Below are 23,126 nucleotides of genomic sequence, written 5' to 3'. Positions count from 1 at the left end.
TTAATGTCACATACTGTCCATATGTGATATTCTATTGTGGATGTTCTTTTTTTTTAATATATCCAACAGTGTGTTTTCTGCCTCCGTTAATTATTATGTCATTTATTGAATTTTATAGACATCAATTTTAACAGTTCCCTTTTTCTACAGTGAATTTTATCATCATAGAAAATTGCCTTCAAGTAAATGGTAATCAAGCATTGAGCACAAGTTGAAGTAAAAATGGTGGTTGGGGGGGTAGTATATATTAATATTTATCAATATGTATAACCCATCTTGCAAGGAAACATAGAAGTATTTTGCAGAACATTATGTTAAAGCTTGCAATAAAATTCCACACAGCAGACTGCTAAAACAACAGAAAGGGTAATGAAAGCGCTCCTGGACAGTTTCTGCGTTGTATGCCGGAGGTATACATTGGTATTTGTGTTTTCCTTCCTAGCAGACATGTCCTCTCCCACTATGAAGAAGCCAGAAAAGCCGCTGTTCAGCCCCACCTCCCCCCAGGACTCCTCGCCTCGACTCAGCACTTTCCCTCAGCCACATCACCCAGGCCTAACAAGTGTTGGACACAGTGGTGAGTTCCCGCTGCTTCCAGCTACAGGGTCTGCTGGAGGATCAGAAGCTGTAATCAATTAGTTCTGCATGAACGCGGTGGAGAAATCGATGCCGATAGTCAATTTACCCTCTCGGATCAATGATGATCGCTTTATCTGAAGTGCTCGGTTCACTCCCTTTATCGTCTCTGTTCTGTCTGCTTTGCAGTTATATCGACGAGGAGTCCCCCTCCACACTCGCCCTTGCAGTTCTCTGCCCCGGCAATCTTGCCCCCGGCGCCTTCACCTTACTTCTCGCACACCACCATCCGCTACCCGCCCCACCTCAACCCTGCTGATCCCCTTAAGAGCTACGTGCCGTCATACGACCCGTCCAGCCCACAGAGCAGCCAGGTGCGTTGCCTTTTTCTTATCTTGAGAAAGGAACTCAGCTGGTGTCTTCAATGGACCGGAGTCATTCTTAAACATTCCTTTTTGCTTTCAATTGTGTATTTGGAGAGAGAAAGAGATGTTTTGTATTTTGTTGACATAAAATCCCCCGGCTCACATCTTGAATGACCGAGATGGTGAAATAATAATATTTTGATATCATCTGATTGGTGCTTTTCCACTTAAAAACAGCAGTGCACACCCCAAGACACACATTGAAGGCCCTGACGATGACCACTGTTTGATAGGTTTTTGTCTTGGGAACCCCTAAATGAAGACATAATTCTTGTTTTAGTGCTGGCCCCATTATGTGGGGACATTATATGAGTCAGAGACAAACCCATCATTAAAATAGTTAATTATGATAATATACAGTGATTTAAGTCACAATAAAATTAAAATAGTTTTTCTTCTGCTGGCAAACTGAACGGAGATCTAATGGCAAAGTTTATTGCAAATACCAAGGCTTATTTTTTCGTAGTTGCGCTGAAATAAACCCGTCCCAATGACTATAAAAAAAAAAAAAAAAGTCAACCAAACTATTGCAATTGCAGTCACACGTGACATACAAAACTGTATCGAGACATTCTAGTAAATCAAGTAGCCCAGGGCTTTTATACATTCAGGGTCCACATTGCAGCCAGTGGGTGAGAGCGAGGGAGAGAGCGAGCAGGCGTCTCTATAGATGAGAGAGCCGTGTGATATTTATGTGAGTTTTATATCCCCGCTGTTCTCACTGTAAACAAAGGCTCTGTAGACGGCTCCATCTCCAGAGCAGGGAGCGGGCCGGTGGTGGTGGGGGTCTGTTACTCCAGAGAAAAACCGCGGGGAATGATAAAGGTTGTAAATATTTGCCGTTGCCGGGGCCCGGCTCTTGTGCAGAATTAACTGGCCCTCTGCTGGGGTGCTGGAGAAAGGAGAGAGGGGGCGGCGGGCTCAGGCGGCGGGGCCCAGTCAAGACGAGAGAGAGCACTAGCTTGAAGACCAGTTGGGGGAGGAAGAGGGGGGGGGGGAGGGAGGGAGGGGGGAGGAAGGCTCAGCAAATAACACAGCGTTTATAATCCCATGGACGAGTGCCAGAATGTTTTTATGCTTGCTTTAACGCAGATTATATTACACTCTAATTAAACATTCTATTCACATCGGAGGGATCCCTGTGGACACAATTCTTTTCCAAAAGGGCCTGTTTGAGTTTTGAACTTAGGGCGGCCCTGAAATGAACGGCCCAGACAGTCTCCAGCCGTCTAAAAGAGTAGCTCCCACTAGCTTCCTTTATTTCACCCTCTATATATGTAGTCTATCTGCCTCGCTCCGCGCACTCTCACATTCACACCATTGTAACAGGTCACTCTGCAGCTCCCTCTGTCTTTTCACTCCTCCTAAATTCCATTTATGAGCGCCATTAAAATCATTGTGTAAAATCATGTAGGAAATCCATCCTCAGTAACTGAGGATCCATTGTGGCCCGTGCCCCCACCCAGAGTATCAGTAATAATTGTGACAACACAGCGGCTGAAAGTACTAAAATCTTCTTTTCAGGCGGGGCTTTAAATGTCTTCTTAAACAGTGTCCAGTCACCTTTTGTTGTGGATTTCAGGCTGGGATAGAAACCAGAGCAGTGCAGACATTTCAGCTTGTTTGGCACAAGCCTAGCGCAGTTTCTCTCAAGCTTGTCGTGGTTTATAACCCTGTATTGTATGACTCCATGTTTACAAGTAAACTAGACCTTGTAAACACAAGGCAGTGGACACAGTTTGTCCCATCATAAGGTCAAGTGCTTTTATGCTTTTTATTCGGTCCTGTTTTGGAAAGGGTTTTTTTTAGCATAGACCTTCTGGCATTTAGTAACATTTGACAATTTTAAACCATCAAATTTCATTTTCACAGAAGTTACATCAAAGTTGATGATAGCCAGAGTTGTAAACTATTCTGCTCATGTTTGGCATGAAAATCCCTCTGATCTGGACTAAATCGACTTTCAAAGAAAACACACTTGCTCTGAATTTTGATGATTTCTGTTTTTTTTTTTTGTTTGTTTTTTTTGTTTTTTTTGGCATCCATGCAGCCCAACAGCAGTGGTCAGGTGGTAGGAAAAGTCCCGGGCCACTTCACCCCAGTCTTGGCTCCCTCCCCGCACCACGGCACAGTGAGACCCCTACCACTCTCCATGCCTGACACCAAGCCCATCACCACATCTACGGAAGGTGAGCACGGGCCGTCCGCTCCTGCCCTCATCCTCTCACAGTTGCACCATTTTAAAGCGCTATTGTATACTGTGTTAATGTGTGTACACTGCAACCCCTTGGAGTTTGCCAAATTCCGGTTGGATCGTTCAAGCTTGCACTGATAATAGATATATGAGAATAAAGAGACGCCCTTTAGTTAAGTTTTCCATCACTGCTGCATTATTTTTAGCACAGGCTACAGTTTGTTGATCTGGGTTAATTGCTCTTAACTTTCCAAAAATACATCTGGAATATTTACAGAATACATAGAATAGAGTTTGTGAATCACAGATTTGCATTACTTTTAGAGTTCCCCCTCAATCCATAAATGTGTGTAGTACAAATTTACCTGAAAACAAAACATTTTAGAAAAATGCAACAGCCATACACTGATAGCCACTGTATTGTAAACAGTCTTGACGTGAAATTTGATTGTAGCGATATTTTGTCACACTTTTTATTTAGAAAACTTAAACAAACAGCTACATGGTCGTTTTTGTGAAAAAACAACGCAATGCTTGCCTGTGTATTGACTAAGTGAGTGTGCCCTTAAATGAACCCTGTAGGATTCCTCATGCCTTATTGACCACTACATGCTAGTAATGCTGGTGATTAAAATTAGGCAAACTTTGTGTAAGACGCTCTGGTTCAGATTAAAAACTTAATGTGATGAATAAAATTACATTTGTAATGCAAGCATGAATTTGTCTTTTTGTGGCTGCCCAGGCTACTCAGCCCCTGGTACCCCAACGGCTAATCGCTTTGTCGGCCTGAGCCCAAGAGATCCCGCCTTCCTCCACCAGCAACAGGTGAGATCTTTCCCACCTCCACACTCAGCTCACCTGCTGCTCTTATCCTTTCATTTTCTGCCCCGCCCTTTGCTCCACACATCACATGTGAAATCCTTGCCCTCTGCAAGAGCCCATTGCACTGTGAACTTTATGTAGAAAACAATCACAGCAACCCTACAAGGAGATCAATCATAGCTCTGACCAACTTATGTAGGAAATAAACAACATCTGTGTTTTGAAGCTGTGATAAAATTCAATCTTAATATAACTTGGTGTAGCATATCATAGATCTAGTGAAATCTTTTTTCTTGAAATTGTTCCATGCAAATGTTGATTTACTACTCTGTAAATATTCAAATCACAGAAAAGGTCCTTCAATGACCTGCAGTAAATTTGCAACATGTAGTAGTATTTTTCCTCATTTCTGCATAGAAGCTAAATATTGTCATCAAGTACATTCATTTAGATTATTTGTAGAATATTGATGTTTAAGGTGTGTTGTCTTGTAGTGTAATTCCCTCATTTTATAGAGGTTAAAAAATTTCCTTTCTTAGGGTAATTTAGAAGAAAGGGCTCAAGACGCCAGCAAATTCACTGTCATTGTGTGGCTTCTCAGAGGATTGATGGGACGTGTAGGTGTCTTTGAGAGTGTAATATGCTCAGCTTTCCTTTAGACATTACTGAGTGAAGTCACGGACAGTCTTTCCTATTCTCTCTCTAAAGCGCGCACACACACACACACACACACACACACACACACACACACACACACACACACACACACACACACACACACACACACAAACCTCATGTGATTTGCCCACTTCTTCATTTACAGTACTCAGGTCAAATATTTAGTATTGGTGACACACGGTTGCCCCCAGCAATCTTAGGACTGTGTGTGTGTGTGTGTGTGTGTGTCTGTCTGTCTGTCTGTGTGTGTATGTGTATGTGTATGTGTGTGTGTGTGTGTGTGTGTGTGTGTGTGTGTGTGTTTGAAGGGGTGGTGTATGAAAGTTTCTGTGTCCGCAAGGCTAGGAGTGTTTCTTTGCTGTCGGACGGGGGGAGAGAGAGAGTTTTCTCCCCCACCCCTACTTTTTGAAAGTGCTGGTCTGAGGCCAAGGCTTTTCCAACCACAACTAATTGAATGCATCTGCACGCGGCTACATAATGATCGCTGGGTTTCTCCTCTGCTCAGTTTTTTAAAATGTTCAGTACAAATGACAAAGCTGGAGCTCGCCTCCGCTTCCTCGCTCCTCTTTTTTTTCCAGTTCTGTCTCTTTTTGGGCTTTGAATTTCTCCCCGTTTTTCTGAAAAGTGAAGGAAGCAAAAATATAAAAGATCTGGATTTCTCAAGTAGTCGCTTTACCCTCCCTCTGTAGGTGGAGGAGGAGGTGAGGGAGGATTCACTCGGTCGATGTGGTGAAGGTCGTCTCCCACATTTTCTAGTAGCCATGCTACTTCTTTCAGATGAGCTCAAAGTGACAACGCAACACAGCAGCTGTCAGAGTGCAGCTGCATTACCTGCTTCTTTTTCAGGACCATAATTTCAAGTCTAAATCCAACAGATATTAATGAATACTTTAAAGGGTTTTTTTTCAATGATAATGAGGGACAGTAAAGCTGATTTGCAACAATAGCACAGAACAGATAAGATTTTGACGAGCTCATTCCAGATACTTATGTGTCAGCAGTGACACCTTTTTCCGGATGTTATTACATGTTATATCCAAATGAATAAGCCTCCCTGCCAGATTAAAGAACACTCTTCACACCGATTCATCATGCCTCTGCAGTTGTTTCTGGATTTCTGGGGTGTGATTTAATGGCCTGAGAGCTAGTCTCACGGAGTGGGCCAGCACCCAGCCAAGTCCCTCCGCACTAAGCACTTTCGCTCTGTTGTCGTCCTCATCTGGCGACGGGATGTTTATTGTGCGGGCTCTGTGAGGCTTACTGACTTGTTCAGCTGGGTCTGTTGTCAGGGTAGGGAAGGGGACACATCACATGTATGTGCCTAAAGAGGCGCGTGAGAGTCACCATTGTTGAGGTTTAGTGTTTCTTAAGAGTGTTCAGTAACGGGCCTGGATCATGGAGGAGCCTGGTCTTTGTCCATCTGTCTTTATGATGGATTGAGGCCTTGACTTGCACTGCATGTACCTCTGCTGCTGTCAGACTGAGCTCAGACGGTATTCTTCTTCTTCTCAAGGGAATATGACAAAGAATATTGTAAATACATAAATATTATATATAAATATTATCTTACTGGAACTTGCGTGTTAATAATATATGCTCTCCCGGATATTTCCTTTAACTCTCCATGGAGTGTAAATTCCAGACTTCAATTGATAATTTGATAATCTCATTCTAATGAAATAATATGATTGACATCTAATTACTGGGTATTAAAGGTTAAAACAACCTTTAAATGTGGCTCCACTAAAATAGAAATCCCTGGATGCACGCATGCACTCTCTCTCTTCTCTCACACTCACTCACACACACACACACACACACACACGCAGCGCTGCAAAAAAAAAACTAAAAACAAAGCAACACTACCACTCACACCTGCTGTATGATTCCCAGGCAGTGAATGTGTGAAACCCTCCATTCATGTCTCGCCTTGGTTAACCCCTCGAGGGAACGCCACCATCTAGCATTCCACAGGGAGAGATCCATGATCAGATGTCATTTGGTATTATCTAAGGAAGGATCCTAATCCACAATCTGCCCGCATCTGTTTGCTAACGTTCCCCGGCTCGGTCCCCCTTCTCCCCGCTGCCCGTGCCACTCTGATGTGCTGGTGTCAGCGGACAGATGGCAAGCCCCACAAGGAGCCCTGGCACCGAGCGTCTGGCCAAGCCTGCACATTCTCTCCAAGCTTTTGTCACGCTGCAGAGTGTGGGAGCGGCATGGGGCTTTAGTTGCCCAACATGAGATAAATACACGATGCATTGTTTATTCACTTTAATTTAGCAGTGCTCCTAGGCCATTCATCAGTCCGAACAAAGATATTATGTCAAAAACTCCAATGTCCGATGAATATAAGTGGGAAACCTTCATCCAGGTGCTCGCAGAAAAAAACAGCAACAAAAACAAAGTAGAGATTTCTTAGTCACTGTAAATGGCTCTGAATATTCAGTATACGTGTATATCTGATTAAATCCCTTTTAAGAGCCTCGGCAAAATGTCTACGCTGCGCACAGAGTGCTAACAGTGCAGTTTTATCCCGGTGCATTACTAAATGAATGTGTTGACCACAGGGCAAGGTTAGGTTGGTATTGGCAGAGATAGCTCTCAGCTGGATTGCCAACACGTGTGCTCGCATAATGCATGCAAAGGAGACGCAGTTTGTATGTGGCTTTTTTTTCTCCCAGTAATTTGTAATCTGTATGTAAGGTTGGCATGTCTTAAGAGGGGGTTTGTGTGCGTGTGCATGTGTGTGTATGGGTGCGTGCAGTTTAACTTGATTTTGACCCCTAATCAATAAGAACAGTTAGCTAATGAAAAAAACTCTGCATGTCGAGTCAGTTTATTTATTTATTTACTTACTGAGGCCGCACGTCCCCTGCGCTGAATCTGAAAGTGCACTTACAGTCAGGCAATGATTATTCACAGGGTGCATGCATCATAACGATCGCATGGCTTTATTGGCTAACCAGTTAAAAAAACACACACAGATGACTACCAATATGATGCCAGTCACATTTTGTCATTAACATGGTTTTTTTTTACTTGCAGGTTAGCTGCTCCCACTAACTGATTGCATGCGTTTTTCTTTCTGTCTTTTAATCTCCAGCTTTGACCTGTCATTTTCCACAACAAAATATGACTCCAATCACAGTTGTTTTGTTTTTTTTTTGAACAGTGAGGGCTCACTTTTCTCATATTGTCATATTCTGCTGCTCCTGCTTTAGGCTCTTCTGCATGCATCTGTATTCACAGTGTTGAGTTGTAGTGTAATCTGAAGTGGACGTTGTCTTGGCCCAGTGATCTGACCGCTAGGTTTCAATTGACAGCTGAGGAAGTGTGACTGGAGCGTGACTCAAAACGGCAGGCATTATGGCCCCAGTGCCACTGACGACACTTTGGGGATTGCTTGGCAAAGGTAACCTTTTCATTCTTTCATGCCCTCTCTTTGTCTCTGTCTGACACACATGTACGCACGCACGCACACACGCACACGCACACGCACACACACACACACACACACGCACACGCACACGCACACGCACACACACACACACACACACACGCACACACACGCACACACAAACATTATATGACATATATTAAACAAATTTCTTTGTTGCTTCTTAATATAATTTCAGGAATATATTTTATGCTTGATTGCACATTTAAATTAAATGCATCTGGTCAGAAGCTGCTGGAGGATCACATAGTTTTTTTTTTCTTTTCTGGTTATTAGAGTAAGGTCGTATATTACTGTGGCTACAGGAACACTGATGTCCTTGTTCCCCTTTTTTCCTTTAAATTCAATTTTAATTATGATGACTTTTATTTAGATATTTTCCGCCGAGCCTTATTGGCTGGGCAGAGCAAGATGTTTGGATTTGTTTGTGTTATGTATTCTCATAGCTTTTTAAGCAAAATATTTTTCCATAGATGGGAATTTATGAAAAGTTGTCCTAAAATAAATATTAGGAAAAAAATATCTCGGTAAAGTGTTGGGAAAGAAGCAAACTGTCGTAATATTTCGTTTTTGCCATGACTTCATTCTGCACATTTGTCATCTTTCTTCACTGAAAGATGAAAAATATTTCCAAACGATGAGTTGGAAACTTCGTATCCCCCCTCGGACTCACACCCAACAAAAACAAAATAGTTATATTCATAACATAAACTTTAAGTAAGCTAATTAGAATAAATTAAGTCAGACCACGGAGAATGAGATAAGTCATTTTGGGCCTATTTTTTGTAAACCATGTGTGTAACTTTCCACATTTCAACAAGCTTAGTGTTGTTTGGCTTAATGTTGAAGTCATGCTTTACTCTCTTCCACCTAAAGTTTCAGAAACCTCCAGCCCCCCACCCGGCCTTAACCCCCGCCCCCTCCCTTCCTCATCCCTCTCTGCCTCCTCTGTACTGTATCTCTCCCTCTCTGGGGAAAAAAACCTGAACCGTTTCACCGTGGCGGAGCAAGCTGAGCTAAGCCCTTTCCTGTTACGTCTCCCTTTTCCACTTTTTTGCTGGAAGTGTAGGGCATCTGTGTGCGTGTGTGTGTGTGTGTGTGTGTGCGTGCGTGTGCGTGCTTGTGTGTGCGTGTGTGTATGTCTGAGTGAGTGACTGTGTGTGTGCATGTGTGCGTGTTCAGTTGATTTTGCGCCTGCTGAAGTTACAAGGTCTTCAGAAACACACACCGACACACAGCAGAGCCCCCTCGATAGGCCTCCTAATAGGCCGGTGGAGGTAGCAGAGAAAAATGTCCCCTGTAGCAGCTTCTCCTCACGCAAGCCTCCTCTTTTCCTGTACATTAAAAGAACAGATCTGACAGATCCAAAGTGAATTTAGTTACAAGCTTATTTTGTTTTGCGGCCGCTCGGGTAATTCTATTTTTTTCCCCTCTGAATGATTATTCACGCAAACCCACTGAATGCAGAGATGGAATCAGTCGAATTTCTCCTTTATCTTGCTTGCCCTTTAACGGTGTGCTCCACCATTCCTCTTCAGTGCTACCCCCGAATTAAAATGCTGCCAGACTCGCATGTTGCCATTGTGCAGGAAATGGGTCAGCAATCCATTAAGATGCCATTAGATAATCTAATTTAGGGAGCTAATCCTTAAACGAAGCACACTGTAGGCCTGGGCCGTGCTCGCGGAGTTGGAGCTGGTCAGGGCAGAGGGAGGCCATCTTGAAGGTTACTTGAGGAAAAGCAGCAACGCTGGTCAGCTTGTATGGGTGAGCACAACCTCATGAAGTGCATGAACATAAAGAGACTGCTTGTGTGAAGGAACTGAAGGTTTATCAAAAATATTTTGCATCTCGCTGTAGGTTGCTGCCCCTGTAGGACAGGACCGGAGAAAATCAGAAACAAAATACTCGGGCGCTCCTTTTTCCATATCGATTTCCATCACATAAAGTATTTAGAAGAAGAAAATCATTCCAGGCGGTGAATACAAATAAATAGAATTTTTCCCAAGCATAATGGAAATTATTTAAATTCCGTTTTATTTAAATGCTTGTGAAAGGCTTTTGAATGAGAATTGGGGATTTCTTTCTTGCTCATATTTATGTAACCACTTACTTGCTCCTCTCCAAGTTTGAGGCCTTTCTCGTTCATGTCTTGCCAACACTGACGCGGTTCCTTGCTTCTTTTGAAACGGTTATTTGGGGAATTTTAGGTCACGTTTTTGATTTCGGTGATTTTTCAAGGTGACTTTGGGCCAATTTAGTGATGGAATTTTCCCCTGACTTTGAAAACAATCTGTCGCCGGAGAGGAGTTCTTCACCTGAGACTCACCACTATCTTTATTGTGTATTGTAAAGGTACTTGATAAATACTCATATTCTTATGAGGACGAAACAGATACCAGCATCACAAACCTTTGAGAGTTCACAGCAAGTTATTTTACGGTACACAAGTACACACTTGCTGCACAGTTTCAAGTTCAGACATATTAATAGGGCAACTCTGAAAGTATCAAATGGCAGGGATGGGACGAGCTGAGTCCCAATTGGACTGAAAGGAGGGGGTTTCTTTACCTAAAAAACTACTCTCACAATGCAGATTTTGTTTATGAGATGCAGATATGAACTGACAGCCATCGATTTTAACAAGATTAGAAGCGATCCGCCAGTTTGGAGAGCACAAAAGGCCCGCGAGTGGGCTTTTGTAGCTGTGTGGTCCTCGTAATGTAAGCCATTACCTGAGAGGAGTTTTGTAAGGAAAGAGAAACAGAGATAGATGGAAGGAGGGAGGGAGAAAGAAAGAAAGCAAACAGGAAAAGAGAAAGCTGCAGCCCTCAGTCGCTCTGTGCGCTCTTTGTTCAGCAAGGTAGGAAAAACTTAATCCCCCGTTTCCTGTCCGATGATTTTTGGCAGAGTGAAAGAGAGAAGGAGGGAGGGGAGAGAGGATAACTTGAGGACGGACTGGACAGGAAAAAACTCAGAGGATTAGCCTTGAGGGCGTTTTTTTTTTTTTTCCAAGCCGTTGCAGAGAAACACAACCTTAACTCCTGTGATGTTTGTATTTTCTCTCGTTGTAGGACGTGATGTGAAGTGAATTCGTACCTCCGCTTTTTTTTTCTCCCACCTCTATATTTTCACTGAAAATTTAGCCAGTTTTTCCACCTCCTCATCCATCATTCTTACCCCCCCTTCCACCTCTCTGTCTCATTTTCGTTTCGGATCACCTTTGTTTGGCCCTCTCTCACTCCTCCTTCCTGCTTCTCCTCATCAGCTGTCAGTGAGCTCTGGTCAAAACTTAACTGCTAATGTAGCGCACAGGTACTCTTCCATTTACTGTGGGAGATGTGGAAGGTTGGCAGATGAGAACACACTTGGAGGGGGGACTGCCTGCGAGAAGGGGTGGGAAGGTGTGTGTTTGTGTGTGTGGGGGGGTTGCTAATTATCTGACATCTACGTAGCACACCCCCCAACCCCAACACCCCCCCCCCCCCGTACCCCTTGGGAACAACACGCTGTTTGTTCCCACTCGCGTTTTCAGTTAGCACCGTTGCTCCCCAGGAACAATCACTGTGTTGTTTTGCCATTAGCGTGATATGAATAGGGATGGGACAGCTTTGTGTAGGAACCCCCCCTCCTCACATGCACATGCACACACACACACACACACACACACACACACACACACACTTCTACCCCTTCCCCCTACAACCATTGCATCCAATCATTCTCTTCCCCTCCATGCTTTTTTTTTCTGGGTGACATTCTTCAATGGGAATCAAGTGGAATCACCTCATCTTTGATTAACAAGCTGCATTCCTGTCCCCGTGTGCCTGAACTAAATGAAAATAAGGAGACCTTGAACCTTGATGACTGTCAGCAGAGTGGTGACGCCGCTCATTAGCCAAGCTGTGCTCAGGATAAATGAAAGAAAGAATCTGATTTTGACTGCATGTTGCACAAACAAGTTAATGGCATGTGACTAATCTCTCCATCTTTCTGTCTTCGCTCTCCATCTCCCTCTCTCTCTCTCTCTCTGTCTCTTTCTCTCTCTCTCCTTACAGTCCTGGTACCTGGGCGAGCTTAGTTCCATTCCAAGTGTCGAACGGGACTCCGATTCTGCCAACAAATGTCCACCAGAACTACAGCATAAGCATCATTGGTGAGCCCCTGGTCCCCGCTGAGACGGGGAACTGAACACACGTGACTCTGATGGCCCCCCCAGGGCGGCGAATGAGGGGGTGGGTGGGTGGGTGGGTGGGGGGGGTGTTGGTGGTGGGGCACCAGCACCACAGGTGTCTGCGGCCACAGATGAAACCAGCAAAAGCAACGCGCGACGAGCTACACACGATCCCAGTCTCGGCTCTTCAACGTCCCCCCCCCCTGCCCGCCCGCCCCCCATCCCATCCCTGCCCTTGATGGACGCTGGCCGCGAAGATGAGCGTCGGTTTAGAGGGAAGAGAGAAAAAAAAAGCTTCAGGTCTGCTCTGTCCTGCTTCCCCCCCCCCCCCCCCCCCCAAAAACCCCCAACCCCCCAACCCACCAGTCAGTTGTTGTATTTGCAGAACTTTTCAGTCCATTCAAATACTGTGATGTATAGATGCCTTAATGTTTTATTGCATGACACTCTAGTATCTTAGCGGCAATTCCTATTTTTCCATGTGAGGGGGGAAAGATGTAAATTTCCAATTAAAATACACACACTTGACACACACACGCACGCACGCACACACACACACACACACATTTACATACACACACACACAAGAGAAGGGGTCTGCTCATGAACAACCTCTGCCTGGTGGATGGCTCTGAGACTTTAAGCTCTCCTCTTGAAAAGAGGCTTTCCCACATCAAACAATTCACTGTGTACACCGTAGGAACAAAAAAAAATTGTGAATTCAGAGTGTTTCTTCCTTTTGATTTCAGTTTACTGTGACACAACTCTTTGTTCGGAAATGTGTTGACTTTGTTTATTCTTTATTACTACTTACTTCAAGAAATCTACATAAACACTTACGTGAGAGTTGAGAACTCTAAAAGACACTAAATGTTTGGTTTAAGATTGGACCCCTCGATAAAGAATTTCCATCTCCTTTACAAAAGGAATTCAAAAGTTGGAGAATAAGAAAAAAAAATCTCGATAGAGGCAAGTGCAATTTAATTTTTGAAGGGAAGCTATCAGTCTGTTCGCCCTAAGACTCTAAAGGAAGGGGGATAAATATTAAATGGTTTTATGGGTAAAAATGTGTAAGAGAAGATTTGAATTTGAGTTCAGTCACATATCCGTCTCCTCGCAAGAGATAAACATCGAGCATGTTGAAGGCGAGCACTGAGCGACCTGTGCAGCCCCCGAGCGAAAGCCAGGACTTCTGTTGAGCCCTTCCTGTCTATGAGGGGAGATTTTTTTTTATTTATTTTGGGGGGAAGAAAAAGAAAAAAAACAAAACATGAAAAAAAAAAAACCTGAACACGAGTAAAAGGAATGAGTAGTGTGTAAAACTGGCATTTCAGTTTTTAAATGTCCACGATACGATCCAGAGCATACGCATTTGGCTGTCACCTTGTAAAGCTTATGTTTACAAAAAGAGGAGAAAAAAAAAAAAGAAAAAAAAGTGGAATGCAAAGTGTTAATTCTTGGAAATGTACAGTGGGCTTGTGTGTAAAGCTACCGTTTTTTGCAAGGCGAACTCCACGTTGGAAGAGGCCGGGAACTGAAATGATCAATCCAGGTGGTGGCAAATCCCTGAAATCTCGAATTGTGCACGGCATGTTTGCAGCCATTGCCTCTCCAGACCAGACGTATTTATACAAGGAAAATCTCTCCAGTACTATTAATTTGCACGATGACATATTGTCCACATTACGTGCCTTGCCTTTGACTATAGAGACATCACTACACTTGTTTTGCTGCATCTATCATCATAGAAGAAAAAAAAAATAACATTTTTATGATAAGAATTGTTTTGTACTCTGAATGACGTTGATTTTTAACTTCATGTACTATTCTATCTCACAGTTACATTGCATATCAAGGCTGTGTATAGTTGCCGTAAAGTTTGTAATCAACCAGCATTTTTTTTGTTTCAGTATTTTTTGGTGGTCTTTTGAATAACCTGTCATCTTTTGTTTTTCTTTATTTTTCAATGCTCATTGTGTTCATCTTCCAGTCGCTATTGTGGAGGGTGGAAATCCAGAATTATGAAAATTATGCAATACCAAGTTTTGCCTATGTAGGTAGTGCTTATAGATGCGTCAATTATTAGAGGCTAGTTTGGAGATAGACAATATTGTAATGCATTTATTTTGTTGATGTTGTTTGTCGCTGTTGTTGTTGATGATGTTGTTGTTGTTGTAGGTGTTTTCCTTTTTTATTGACCAAAGTGGGGACTGCTTTCTATGCAGTGTATGACAAGGTCTTTTTATTTTGATTTTCCCTTTCTTTCTTTAGCAGAGAGGCCTAACGAATGACAGTGTTCCAGCGTATTTTTGAAATTGGGCGTCTAATTGGGAGGGGCGGTATTTTTTTTTTTTATTTGGAATTTTTTTGGAGAAGCACTTATAACGAACAACACATCCTTGGTCTTTTTTTATGGCTGCAAAGTCACTGATTGGTCTACTGTGACTCTTCCTTTCAACTTTCCACCTGGGGTGCCAGCGCGTGACCTTGAAGGAGCTCATTTCGTTCACAGGAGAGACAGCTTGACTTGAGCACGACAATCACTTAAAAAGAATCAACGTGGGATCCCGTTGTGTCCGTCGCAGACGCCTAACGTCCCGACGCAGAGCCGGGACACGAGCAGAAAATCTGAGTCGCTACTTGTCGTCGAATGCGCCGCGCTACTCTTGACATCACCGAATGCAATTTCCAAGTAGATGCCTTAAAAAACCCATCAGTAAAGTGGCCTGTGACCTGCGCAACAATCACACACCGACTAATGCTAGAGAGACCTGTCCAAATCAGCTTCAGGCAGGCTCAAGCAAGCCTTTAGAAAGTATTTTATAAGTAGTTGACTTGTATAAATGTATATACGATATGCACATTTTGATTCCTGAGCCCCTCCTCCCCCCAGTCCCCTCAGCAGAGCCCCGTAGGGAGAATCAACACTGGACCACAGAGACGTAGAGCTTCTTAAACGTGGCCCGGTACAATCCGCTAGAAAAAAAAAATAGCACTTAAATAGCACATAGGCAATCGTAACCCGCCCCCGCCCCGCCCCCATCCCACAGATTTTTTGAATCAAGTCTCTCAGGCGTGTTCCAGGGCATTATTTATATCAGTCATGATCTCACCATGTTGGATACTAAATAGAAGACAGAGAGGACGAAGTCTCAGATGCTGCTTTGACTCCTTTTGCACTCTTTCGTAACAATCGCAAAAGAAGACCCTCGGTGGGTCGGCAGCGCGACCGAGAACTCCACGCAGTCGGCTGAGAAACAGAAGTAGGAAAAAAAAAAAAATCCTCAAGTCAAGCTCAATCTCTCCACCTTCACCCAGATTTCTTATGCAGAAAAAAAAATGATGAAAAGTCACCCCGTTCTATGTGCACTGTTCTGTCATTTTTGTTTGTTTGTTTATTTTGAAGAAAACTCTATAAGTGCTTTGCAGCCTTCGGCCATTGGAGACCCCCACTGAAGTGCATTGTCCCTGTGTGTGTGTGTTTGCAAGCGGGTGTGTGAGAGAAACTGTCACTGTTGTCGCAGTCAATTTGAATGGGAGACTGTACATAAAGGAGAATATCCTGACGGCGTCGACGGCAGTAGTCCGTGGGGTTGAACTCTGCTTTGGCAGCTTGAGTTACCGTGCGCGTGCGCATGTTAGCGTGGCTGAGCTATGTGCTGGACGTGTGTGTGATAGAGTGCCTCTGACACTACACAATGGGAGAAGATGAGGGTCTTTCTCTTGATTAAAAAAAAAAAAAAACCTGCCGTAGGACAGGAAGTTGTACACTGTAAACTTTCTCGAGTTTTTTTTCTTTTAAGCCCATACTTGTAAATCTTCAATTCTGGGGAAAATTCCTTTTCAAGGAAGAAAAAAATTGGGTTTTTGCTTATCTGTTTCAGTGGCTGGATTTGAGTTAGAACTCTCCAGATTTCCCTGACTATTAGAATCTAAAATGTTTCATCAGTTGTTGTTTTCCTGTATGTAACGTGAAAAAAAGGAGGGAGGAATGTGGGTGGGGGGGGTGGGAGGTGGATCCGACAGATCCAGAGAATATTTAAAAAAAAATACAAAAAACAAGAAAAAAAAAACAAACAACAACAACAATGAAGGCTTTTTATTGATAATGTTATTATTTCTGAACTTGGTTAGTACGTAGATATTTCCATTTTGGAAACACTTCATAAATATTTGAATTGTTGTTCTTGCATTAGTGTGGCCATAGCGAGTGTGATGTGATTTCGCTCTCTCTCTCTCTCTCTCTCCCTCTCTCTCTCACTCTCACTTTCTTTCTCTCTGTCTGTCTCTCTCTATCTCTCTATCTTTCTCTGTATCTCTCTTTCTCTCGCTCTCTCTTCTTTGGAAATGGGTGTGAATTCTTGTCCAACAAGATCGTGGTGTGATTGTTTTCTTGTAGCAGCTGGGAGGTGATGTCACTTAACCAGTCGGGGAAAAAGGCCCAAGATTGCACCTGATGAAGTGAGAAAGCAGGGTAAAAAAAAAAAATGACAAAACGTCCTCGATGATGAGTCTATCGGGTAGTTTCTTTTTTTTTATTATTGTTGATTTCTTTTGTAGAGGAAAAAGTCGCAAGCTGATTGGTGCTACTTCTTGCCATAGTTCTGATTGGGCTGGCCATTGTCAAACTGTATGCAGATGACGCTCCAAAAAAAACAAGATCAGCATCAAGGCATCACTTTAATGCACTTTCCACATGCTGTCTATGCCTGATGTGGTGCAGGAAACCTTTGACACTATAAATAATAAAACATTAATTGCAAGTGCTTCACAATAAGGTACTGTACCTTCCAGCTGTTGATACGTAGATTGATGTAGTTGGGCGTGGTTACGTTTGTCTATTGCTACGCAGGGTGTGAATGTAGCCTGTCAAAAAAGCTCTTAAACTATAAATTTTAATCAGTGTTCCACCCATCATTTAGTTGCGAGAGCCTGACCCAAGGCGCTCCGACACTCACGATGACCTTTTTGCTTTTTTTGTTTTTCATATTTAGAAAGTATTAACGCATTGTTCACCGCAATCATCGAGAACAGGATGACTTTATGCAAGGAGGCACTCGTGCAACGTGTGACTTTCCTCTCAAGCGAATCTCACACAGACTATAGGGACAGAGAGGGCGTTTAAACGCTTACTATAAGGAAACATTAAAAAAAAAACAAAAAAAAAAACAACTTCATTTTTCATCCTACACGAGCAATACACACTTTCCATACACTGGCTAGCTGCTAGTCACTTGGCATCAGGTTGTTATAAACATGAAAACCAGCATTTTTACAGGATGTAACATTCACCAAAAGAAGATGAAAATATAGCAATGCAGTGCCTGTTCCAGTTGTCCAAGTGTCTGTTGTATATAATTGTAAAATGTGATAGACTTACTTTCATATGTGACGAGAAAAAAAAGCGGCATCACAGAACAGAATGTGGCAAGCTCACCTGGAAATGTGCTCTTTATTACTTATTTGATGTTTTTGAAACTTGTTTGTGGTTCATTCATTTTTCTAATTATGTCAGCACACGACGCCCTAATGAAGCTTGCTCAAAATATAGCTGAAATGTTCTTTTTTTTTTCTCCTTTTTTTCTGGTGGGGCAACCGGGGGGAGGGGGGGCGGGTTGGGGGTCAGTGCTACATTAAGTGCAGTGAATGAATTTTAAAAAAAAATTAAAAAAAGGTCTTTTCTTAAGAGTAGTAACCAGTTTTCTCTGCAGGGCTGATTTCTCTTTGGGTCTTGTGGCACTTTTACTTCCCTCTGCGCACACATTTCTATTTTTTAATGAATTATGTAAACAAACAACAACAACAACACCAACAAAAACAATATGTAAACAGTCTCCAGTAGTGATCGTAGTTACACTGCAAGTGTGTGCAAAGGTCTATGTATGTATCTGAATGTACATTTTAGAGGACTTTTTTGACTTTTTCTTTGACAGTTTAGGAGCCGCAGGTGTCCATTGTGAACTGTACAGCGAAGGCCTTGATATAGCTTTTTTTCCTCTTTTTTTTTTTTTTGTTAAATTGATTTTTTTGATTTTAAAACGCGCCAAGCATTAGGCGACGCCTTCAAGCTGGTAACACTTGGTGCAGGGGCTAAAATTGCCACAAGATTAAAATCAGTGTAAATAAAGGCTCAACTTTTTGTGATTGTTACTGTTATATCCAGCCTATACTGCTAGCAGCTGTTTTTACTGCAGTCAATTACTGGAAGTGGATATATTTCCTATGCAAAACTGTTTAAACAATAAAATGAGCTATGCTACAAAAAAGGACTTGCGGCGCTTTCTTGTGTTTATCTTACATTTTATTGATAGTTTTGATTGATATGATTTGTGCATGATTGCAATTCGAGACCTGAACGTAAATATTTCCGTTTCTGGGTTTGTTTGTGAAATGACAACCCCACCCCCCCCCACTCCCCCACCCCCCCAGCAGGCACATTGAGCTGATGCTTGCTTCCCCCTCCGCCAGCTGGCTGCAAGAATAGTGGTTCACTTGCAAGCCTATTTTTCACTTTGGTCAAAATCAACGGCAAACAGTTTCACTGAGAGCCTCAGTCAAAGACGTCATTGAATCTCACACACTTTATGCTACATATGATCCGCAAACGTATAGACGTTACATACAAATATCCAGTTACTTTCGACGTGGGCTGAAAAGCCTCCGTCCTCATATGTGTCAAGTACTCCAGTAAACATCATTGAGCTTTTCTTTAGACCAACACTGATTCCAAAAGAGGTCAAATGAATGAGGCGTTCTGTGTTTGACTGGAAAGAAAGCAACATGAAGTTTCATCTAAAACACGGTTTGCTCCTCCGCCTCACAGACTGAGAGCATTATACTGGATAAATGGAAGGGTTGCATCCCCTCTGCACATCGCGATCCCCTTTTGTCATTGTATTGTTTGTAAAAAATTGTTTCCTTTAACAAACTAGACATGGAAGCCCACAATGCCGGAATGTCTGAAAGTAAAAAAATAAAACCGCTCCCTTTGTTTTATTATTATAGCATTTACAAAGTAACACATACGTATATATTTCTGAATTTAACTCTGCAGCTTCAGTTTTCTGTGTTTTACTCGTGCACAGCGAATATTCAACTGCAGGGAGGAGAAGAAATAACGTTTGGATTGGACATGGGAGGGGAGAGGAGGAGGAGGAGGAGGAGCGGTGCTTTAAAACGATTTCCAAATTAGACACACAATTTAATCCACTTACCACCCAAATATTTTTACAGGCTGTTGTCTGAGCGGTCAAGTCACCTCTGGGCAACTAAAATAAAACAACAACTCAACTCCGGAAGGCAAACGAGGTCAGTAACTGGTGGCCGGGTGGAGCAAGGACAGTGTCCCACCAGAGAAAAGACGACTATTTGACTTAAGTATTAAGCAAATTGGATTTCATTGATTCTAAGAAGTGTGTCTGTGACAGTTTCCCCTGAAAGCAAACATCAGTTTTATGCCCTGGAGCGATCCCATGACCCTGCATACCCATGCTCCAGCGTGGTATTACTTAGATAATCTACTGTAATACCCCAATCCCAGAGGAATGAGAGACAGTCTGAAGTGTTCGGACCTCTGCGAAAATCAGTCTGCTGGGACCCGGGAGGGTCATACGAGGTAACACCCATCTGGGTCACCGTGTCAAGTACGTAAGGCTCTGATCTAGTAAGCCCCGCTAATGGGATTGAGGACATTGAAGGAGGCAAAAGTCGGGCTAAAGCACCAATTATGTCTCATTACGGGGCTGTGTGATGGGCTCAGAGCTCAGCTGGACACTTGATGACAACAACGGGGACCATTGGCAGTGCCCGCGGGGCCTGGGGGGCCGGCCGTCTGAGGTGTGGGCGCCCTCCCGGAGGACATGCGAAGCACTGCATGCTGGGAAAAAAAAAGAGAGAGAGCGAGAGAAAAACCCACCTGGCCTTGGGCACAAAACCGGAGTTCATTTGGCTGTCATTAAAGAGCACCAACAATGTGGCACGCTGATATAAAATTACCCAATCTATAATGGTAATCATTATGCCATTTATCAAAATTGGCCAGTTGAGTCAACATCTGGCTTCAATAGAGGGCTCGAGTTGGTGAGGGTCTTGGCAGCGTCTTGTACCCTACATATTTTCCACTCTCTTTTATCAAGGCCTGCTGTCAGTGATTTGACGAAGTTAAATAGATGATGATTTGGCCCTATTATGTTTCGCAGGGCTCAAGAGAAGGGGATTTGTTGATTGCCTTTGTGTTTTTCCTCCTTCCACCCCTATGGATCCAGGAGAGGGAGCGGGGCCTTGCGGTTCCCTCGACGTACATCTGACTGTGTACCAAAAGGGAGGTGCGTGTGTGTGTGTGTGTGTGTATGTGTGTGTGTCGGGGGAGGTGTGTGTGTGTGTGATGGGGGAGGTAAGGGGGGGTACGGCGAGTACTCTCACACAAACTTGTGAGTGCAGAGGCCGGACAGCTCGGTTGGACAGCGTCCAGCGCCTGCACAAAGAACTCTGTCACATCCCCGAGTTTTATGAGGGCAATATAATATTCATCTTGTGCCCCGCCACAATCAGGTGAAGAATTAATCCGCTGCTCGCAATTTTTTGCATCAAAGTCTGACCGTAATCACGTTTATCTAGCAGGAAGTCACAAAGGCAAAATTTGGGGAGTTTGTAATTGGTTTTTATTGGCATGGCTCGAGGAAGGATTTATATTGTTAGTCATTGGCTCAGACAATACAGATCTCATGATTTCGGTTCAAAAAGAAAGAAAACATGAACCTTGGGGTAATCGGGAATTTGGCATTTTGGGAAATAAACTTCTTAGCTTTTACGAGATCAACGCGGCGCATTGTGTTTGTGTGTCAAACAGCTTCCACCAGGAAGCACTTAGTTTAGGGTTATTAAGCTACAGAAGAGTTTGCCATCAGATACAACCGTCAGTGTCCAGAGCCTTGCCTTCGCTCATCCTTTTTTTCAGGCTGCAGTTTCTCTCCGCTCGAGACGAGAGTCCGGAGTCGGAGGGCGCAAGACTTTGCACACATTTGAAAGCCCCCCTCAGGCAAACTTAGATTTTGTGATTCGGGGCTTCACCGATACAATGGGAGCAACTTTGACTTTGACACAATCAGTACTTTGGCTTCTCGTCAAGTTTGTCGACTCCTCGGTCTGAGGAACTGCAGTTTACGAGCAAGACGAGAATTGAAATTTACATGTTTTTTTACTCCGGTTGTTAGATACAGAGCCCTTTCTCGATGATAGTCGTCATTATTTTTGAAATGTAAGTTTGAAATCCTGCTGTCGACCGGCGAGTTTCTCACCTTCCAGCCCGGCCTTTTAAATTCAAGCAACCAAACAAATTTCGGCATCATGTGATCGGGGCCAACACCTCCTGGGATTTGAACCACACACCAGCGATGAGGCTGCTGGTCTGATCTTTCTGACGCGTTCACATATTGAACAATATCTCCATCGCTTGTTTTCAGTTCCCCAGCTTCACCTTTATTCAGCCGAGTACAATTGCAACGCGACGTCTCGATAGCAATGCATCGCGGGTCATCGGCACCGACCAAACAGGAGGCGAGGACAGAACGGTTTTTTTGCCCCGTGGAGACAAAGACATCCCACTCCTCCATTTTGAAAGCTGTTCCGGTTTGTCATGAGAACATTTGTGACATGGCTAAAATCAGATCCCCAGCGAGGAACAGGGGAGAAAAACAAGTTTTGACTCAGAGCAGGGATTTTTAGTCATCGATAAAAGCAATGACAGTCCTGAGTGCTCTGCTCAAAGATCTTCCCCCCTCCTCCTCCGGCGAGGAGCTTCACGAAAGCGTCTCTCTGAGAACAACCCTTGGTCATCGTGATGAAGAGTCACTCAAGACCTCAGACAACAACCTCTGTCTGTCTGTAAAACTTAGCTGAAGAGAGCCTCGGGAATAAAAGAGGGCTGTGTGAAACGCACTAGTCTTAAATAGTACTCTCAGCTCGGTTTATTCCCACACAAATTAGCATAAATTTCATAGTCTAAGTCAGGGATTGTGCGCGGAGCGTGTTATTAGTCTATCTGGAGTCGGTAGAACAGGCCGATCACACTGAGGGTCGTTGTTATCTCATTGAAAGCACGCTGTAATATGCCCGGCGAGAGAGAGCGGGTCTTAAGATCGTGGGATTTGTTCACATATTAAAGCATGTCTGTTTGGATGCAGCGAAAAAGAAACAGGTGTTGGGTGTTTGTTTGCGTGTGTGTGTGTGTGTGTGTGTGTGAGAAAGAGAGCGAGAAAGAGAGAGAGAGCTCATGTGTGCATCTTTGTGTTTCCCCTGATTCGGCCTGTGATGTCGGTGTTGTTCATCTGTGTGTGTGGGTGCGTGTGTACATGTGTGACTTGACAGAGGGCTGGAAGGGTGGTGGTGGAGGTGGTGGTGGATGGGTGGATGCGGCGGTGGGGCGCTTTATTGAAAAGTGCTCCTCTCCTCCCCTGTTCAACATGCTGGATTAGCACCAGCAGTTTCCCATGGAGCCGTCCCTCCCAGCCCCCCTGCCCATTTGCATAAGGCGCAGACAGGCGGAGATGTGACAAACAAACCTGGCACACACAGCGCCGGCTGCCTCCTTCACATGAACCCGCTCCCTCTTTCTCACCACGACGAGGAAGGGCAAGACGTGAACCCCACCTGCGCTCGCCGTTTCGTCCTCAATGCCCACCCGTTTCCCGGGCGCCCTCCGAGGCCTCGGCGTGATTCACCAGCGAAGGAATGTAAAGAGCTTTTGCTGTTCTGTCATTCCGACAAAAACGGGCCGCGGCCGCCTTTCCCCCCCTTTCC

General features: G+C 43.8%; 1 protein-coding gene across 6 annotated transcripts in view; it reads left to right on the top strand.

Annotated features, from left to right (window-relative positions):
* The window catches only part of LOC147223699 (nuclear factor 1 B-type-like), a 73,352-nt gene extending 55,851 nt beyond the window's left edge, over positions 1-17,501 (top strand). For 3 of the 6 annotated variants that reach the window (XM_086165205.1, XM_086165207.1, XM_086165204.1), the window contains 6 exons: positions 443-577; positions 766-950; positions 3,052-3,190; positions 3,938-4,020; positions 8,022-8,110; positions 12,214-17,501. In XM_086165205.1, coding sequence (XP_086021331.1) covers positions 443-577; positions 766-950; positions 3,052-3,190; positions 3,938-4,020; positions 8,022-8,110; positions 12,214-12,346 — 764 coding nt within the window. In that variant the 3' untranslated portion in view covers positions 12,347-17,501. The remainder of the gene's footprint in view (positions 1-442; positions 578-765; positions 951-3,051; positions 3,191-3,937; positions 4,021-8,021; positions 8,111-12,213) is intronic. The other 3 variants (XM_086165206.1, XM_086165208.1, XM_086165209.1) reach the window with 3 other exon arrangements.
* Positions 17,502-23,126: the final 5,625 nt, after the last annotated feature.

The sequence above is a fragment of the Fistularia commersonii genome, chromosome 19, assembly GCF_037954325.1.
Source record: "Fistularia commersonii isolate RoL2024-O1a breed Wild chromosome 19, RoL_Fcom_v1.0, whole genome shotgun sequence".
NCBI classification, from domain to species: Eukaryota; Metazoa; Chordata; class Actinopteri; order Syngnathiformes; family Fistulariidae; genus Fistularia; species Fistularia commersonii.
This window is presented reverse-complemented; position numbering and strand designations above follow the sequence as displayed.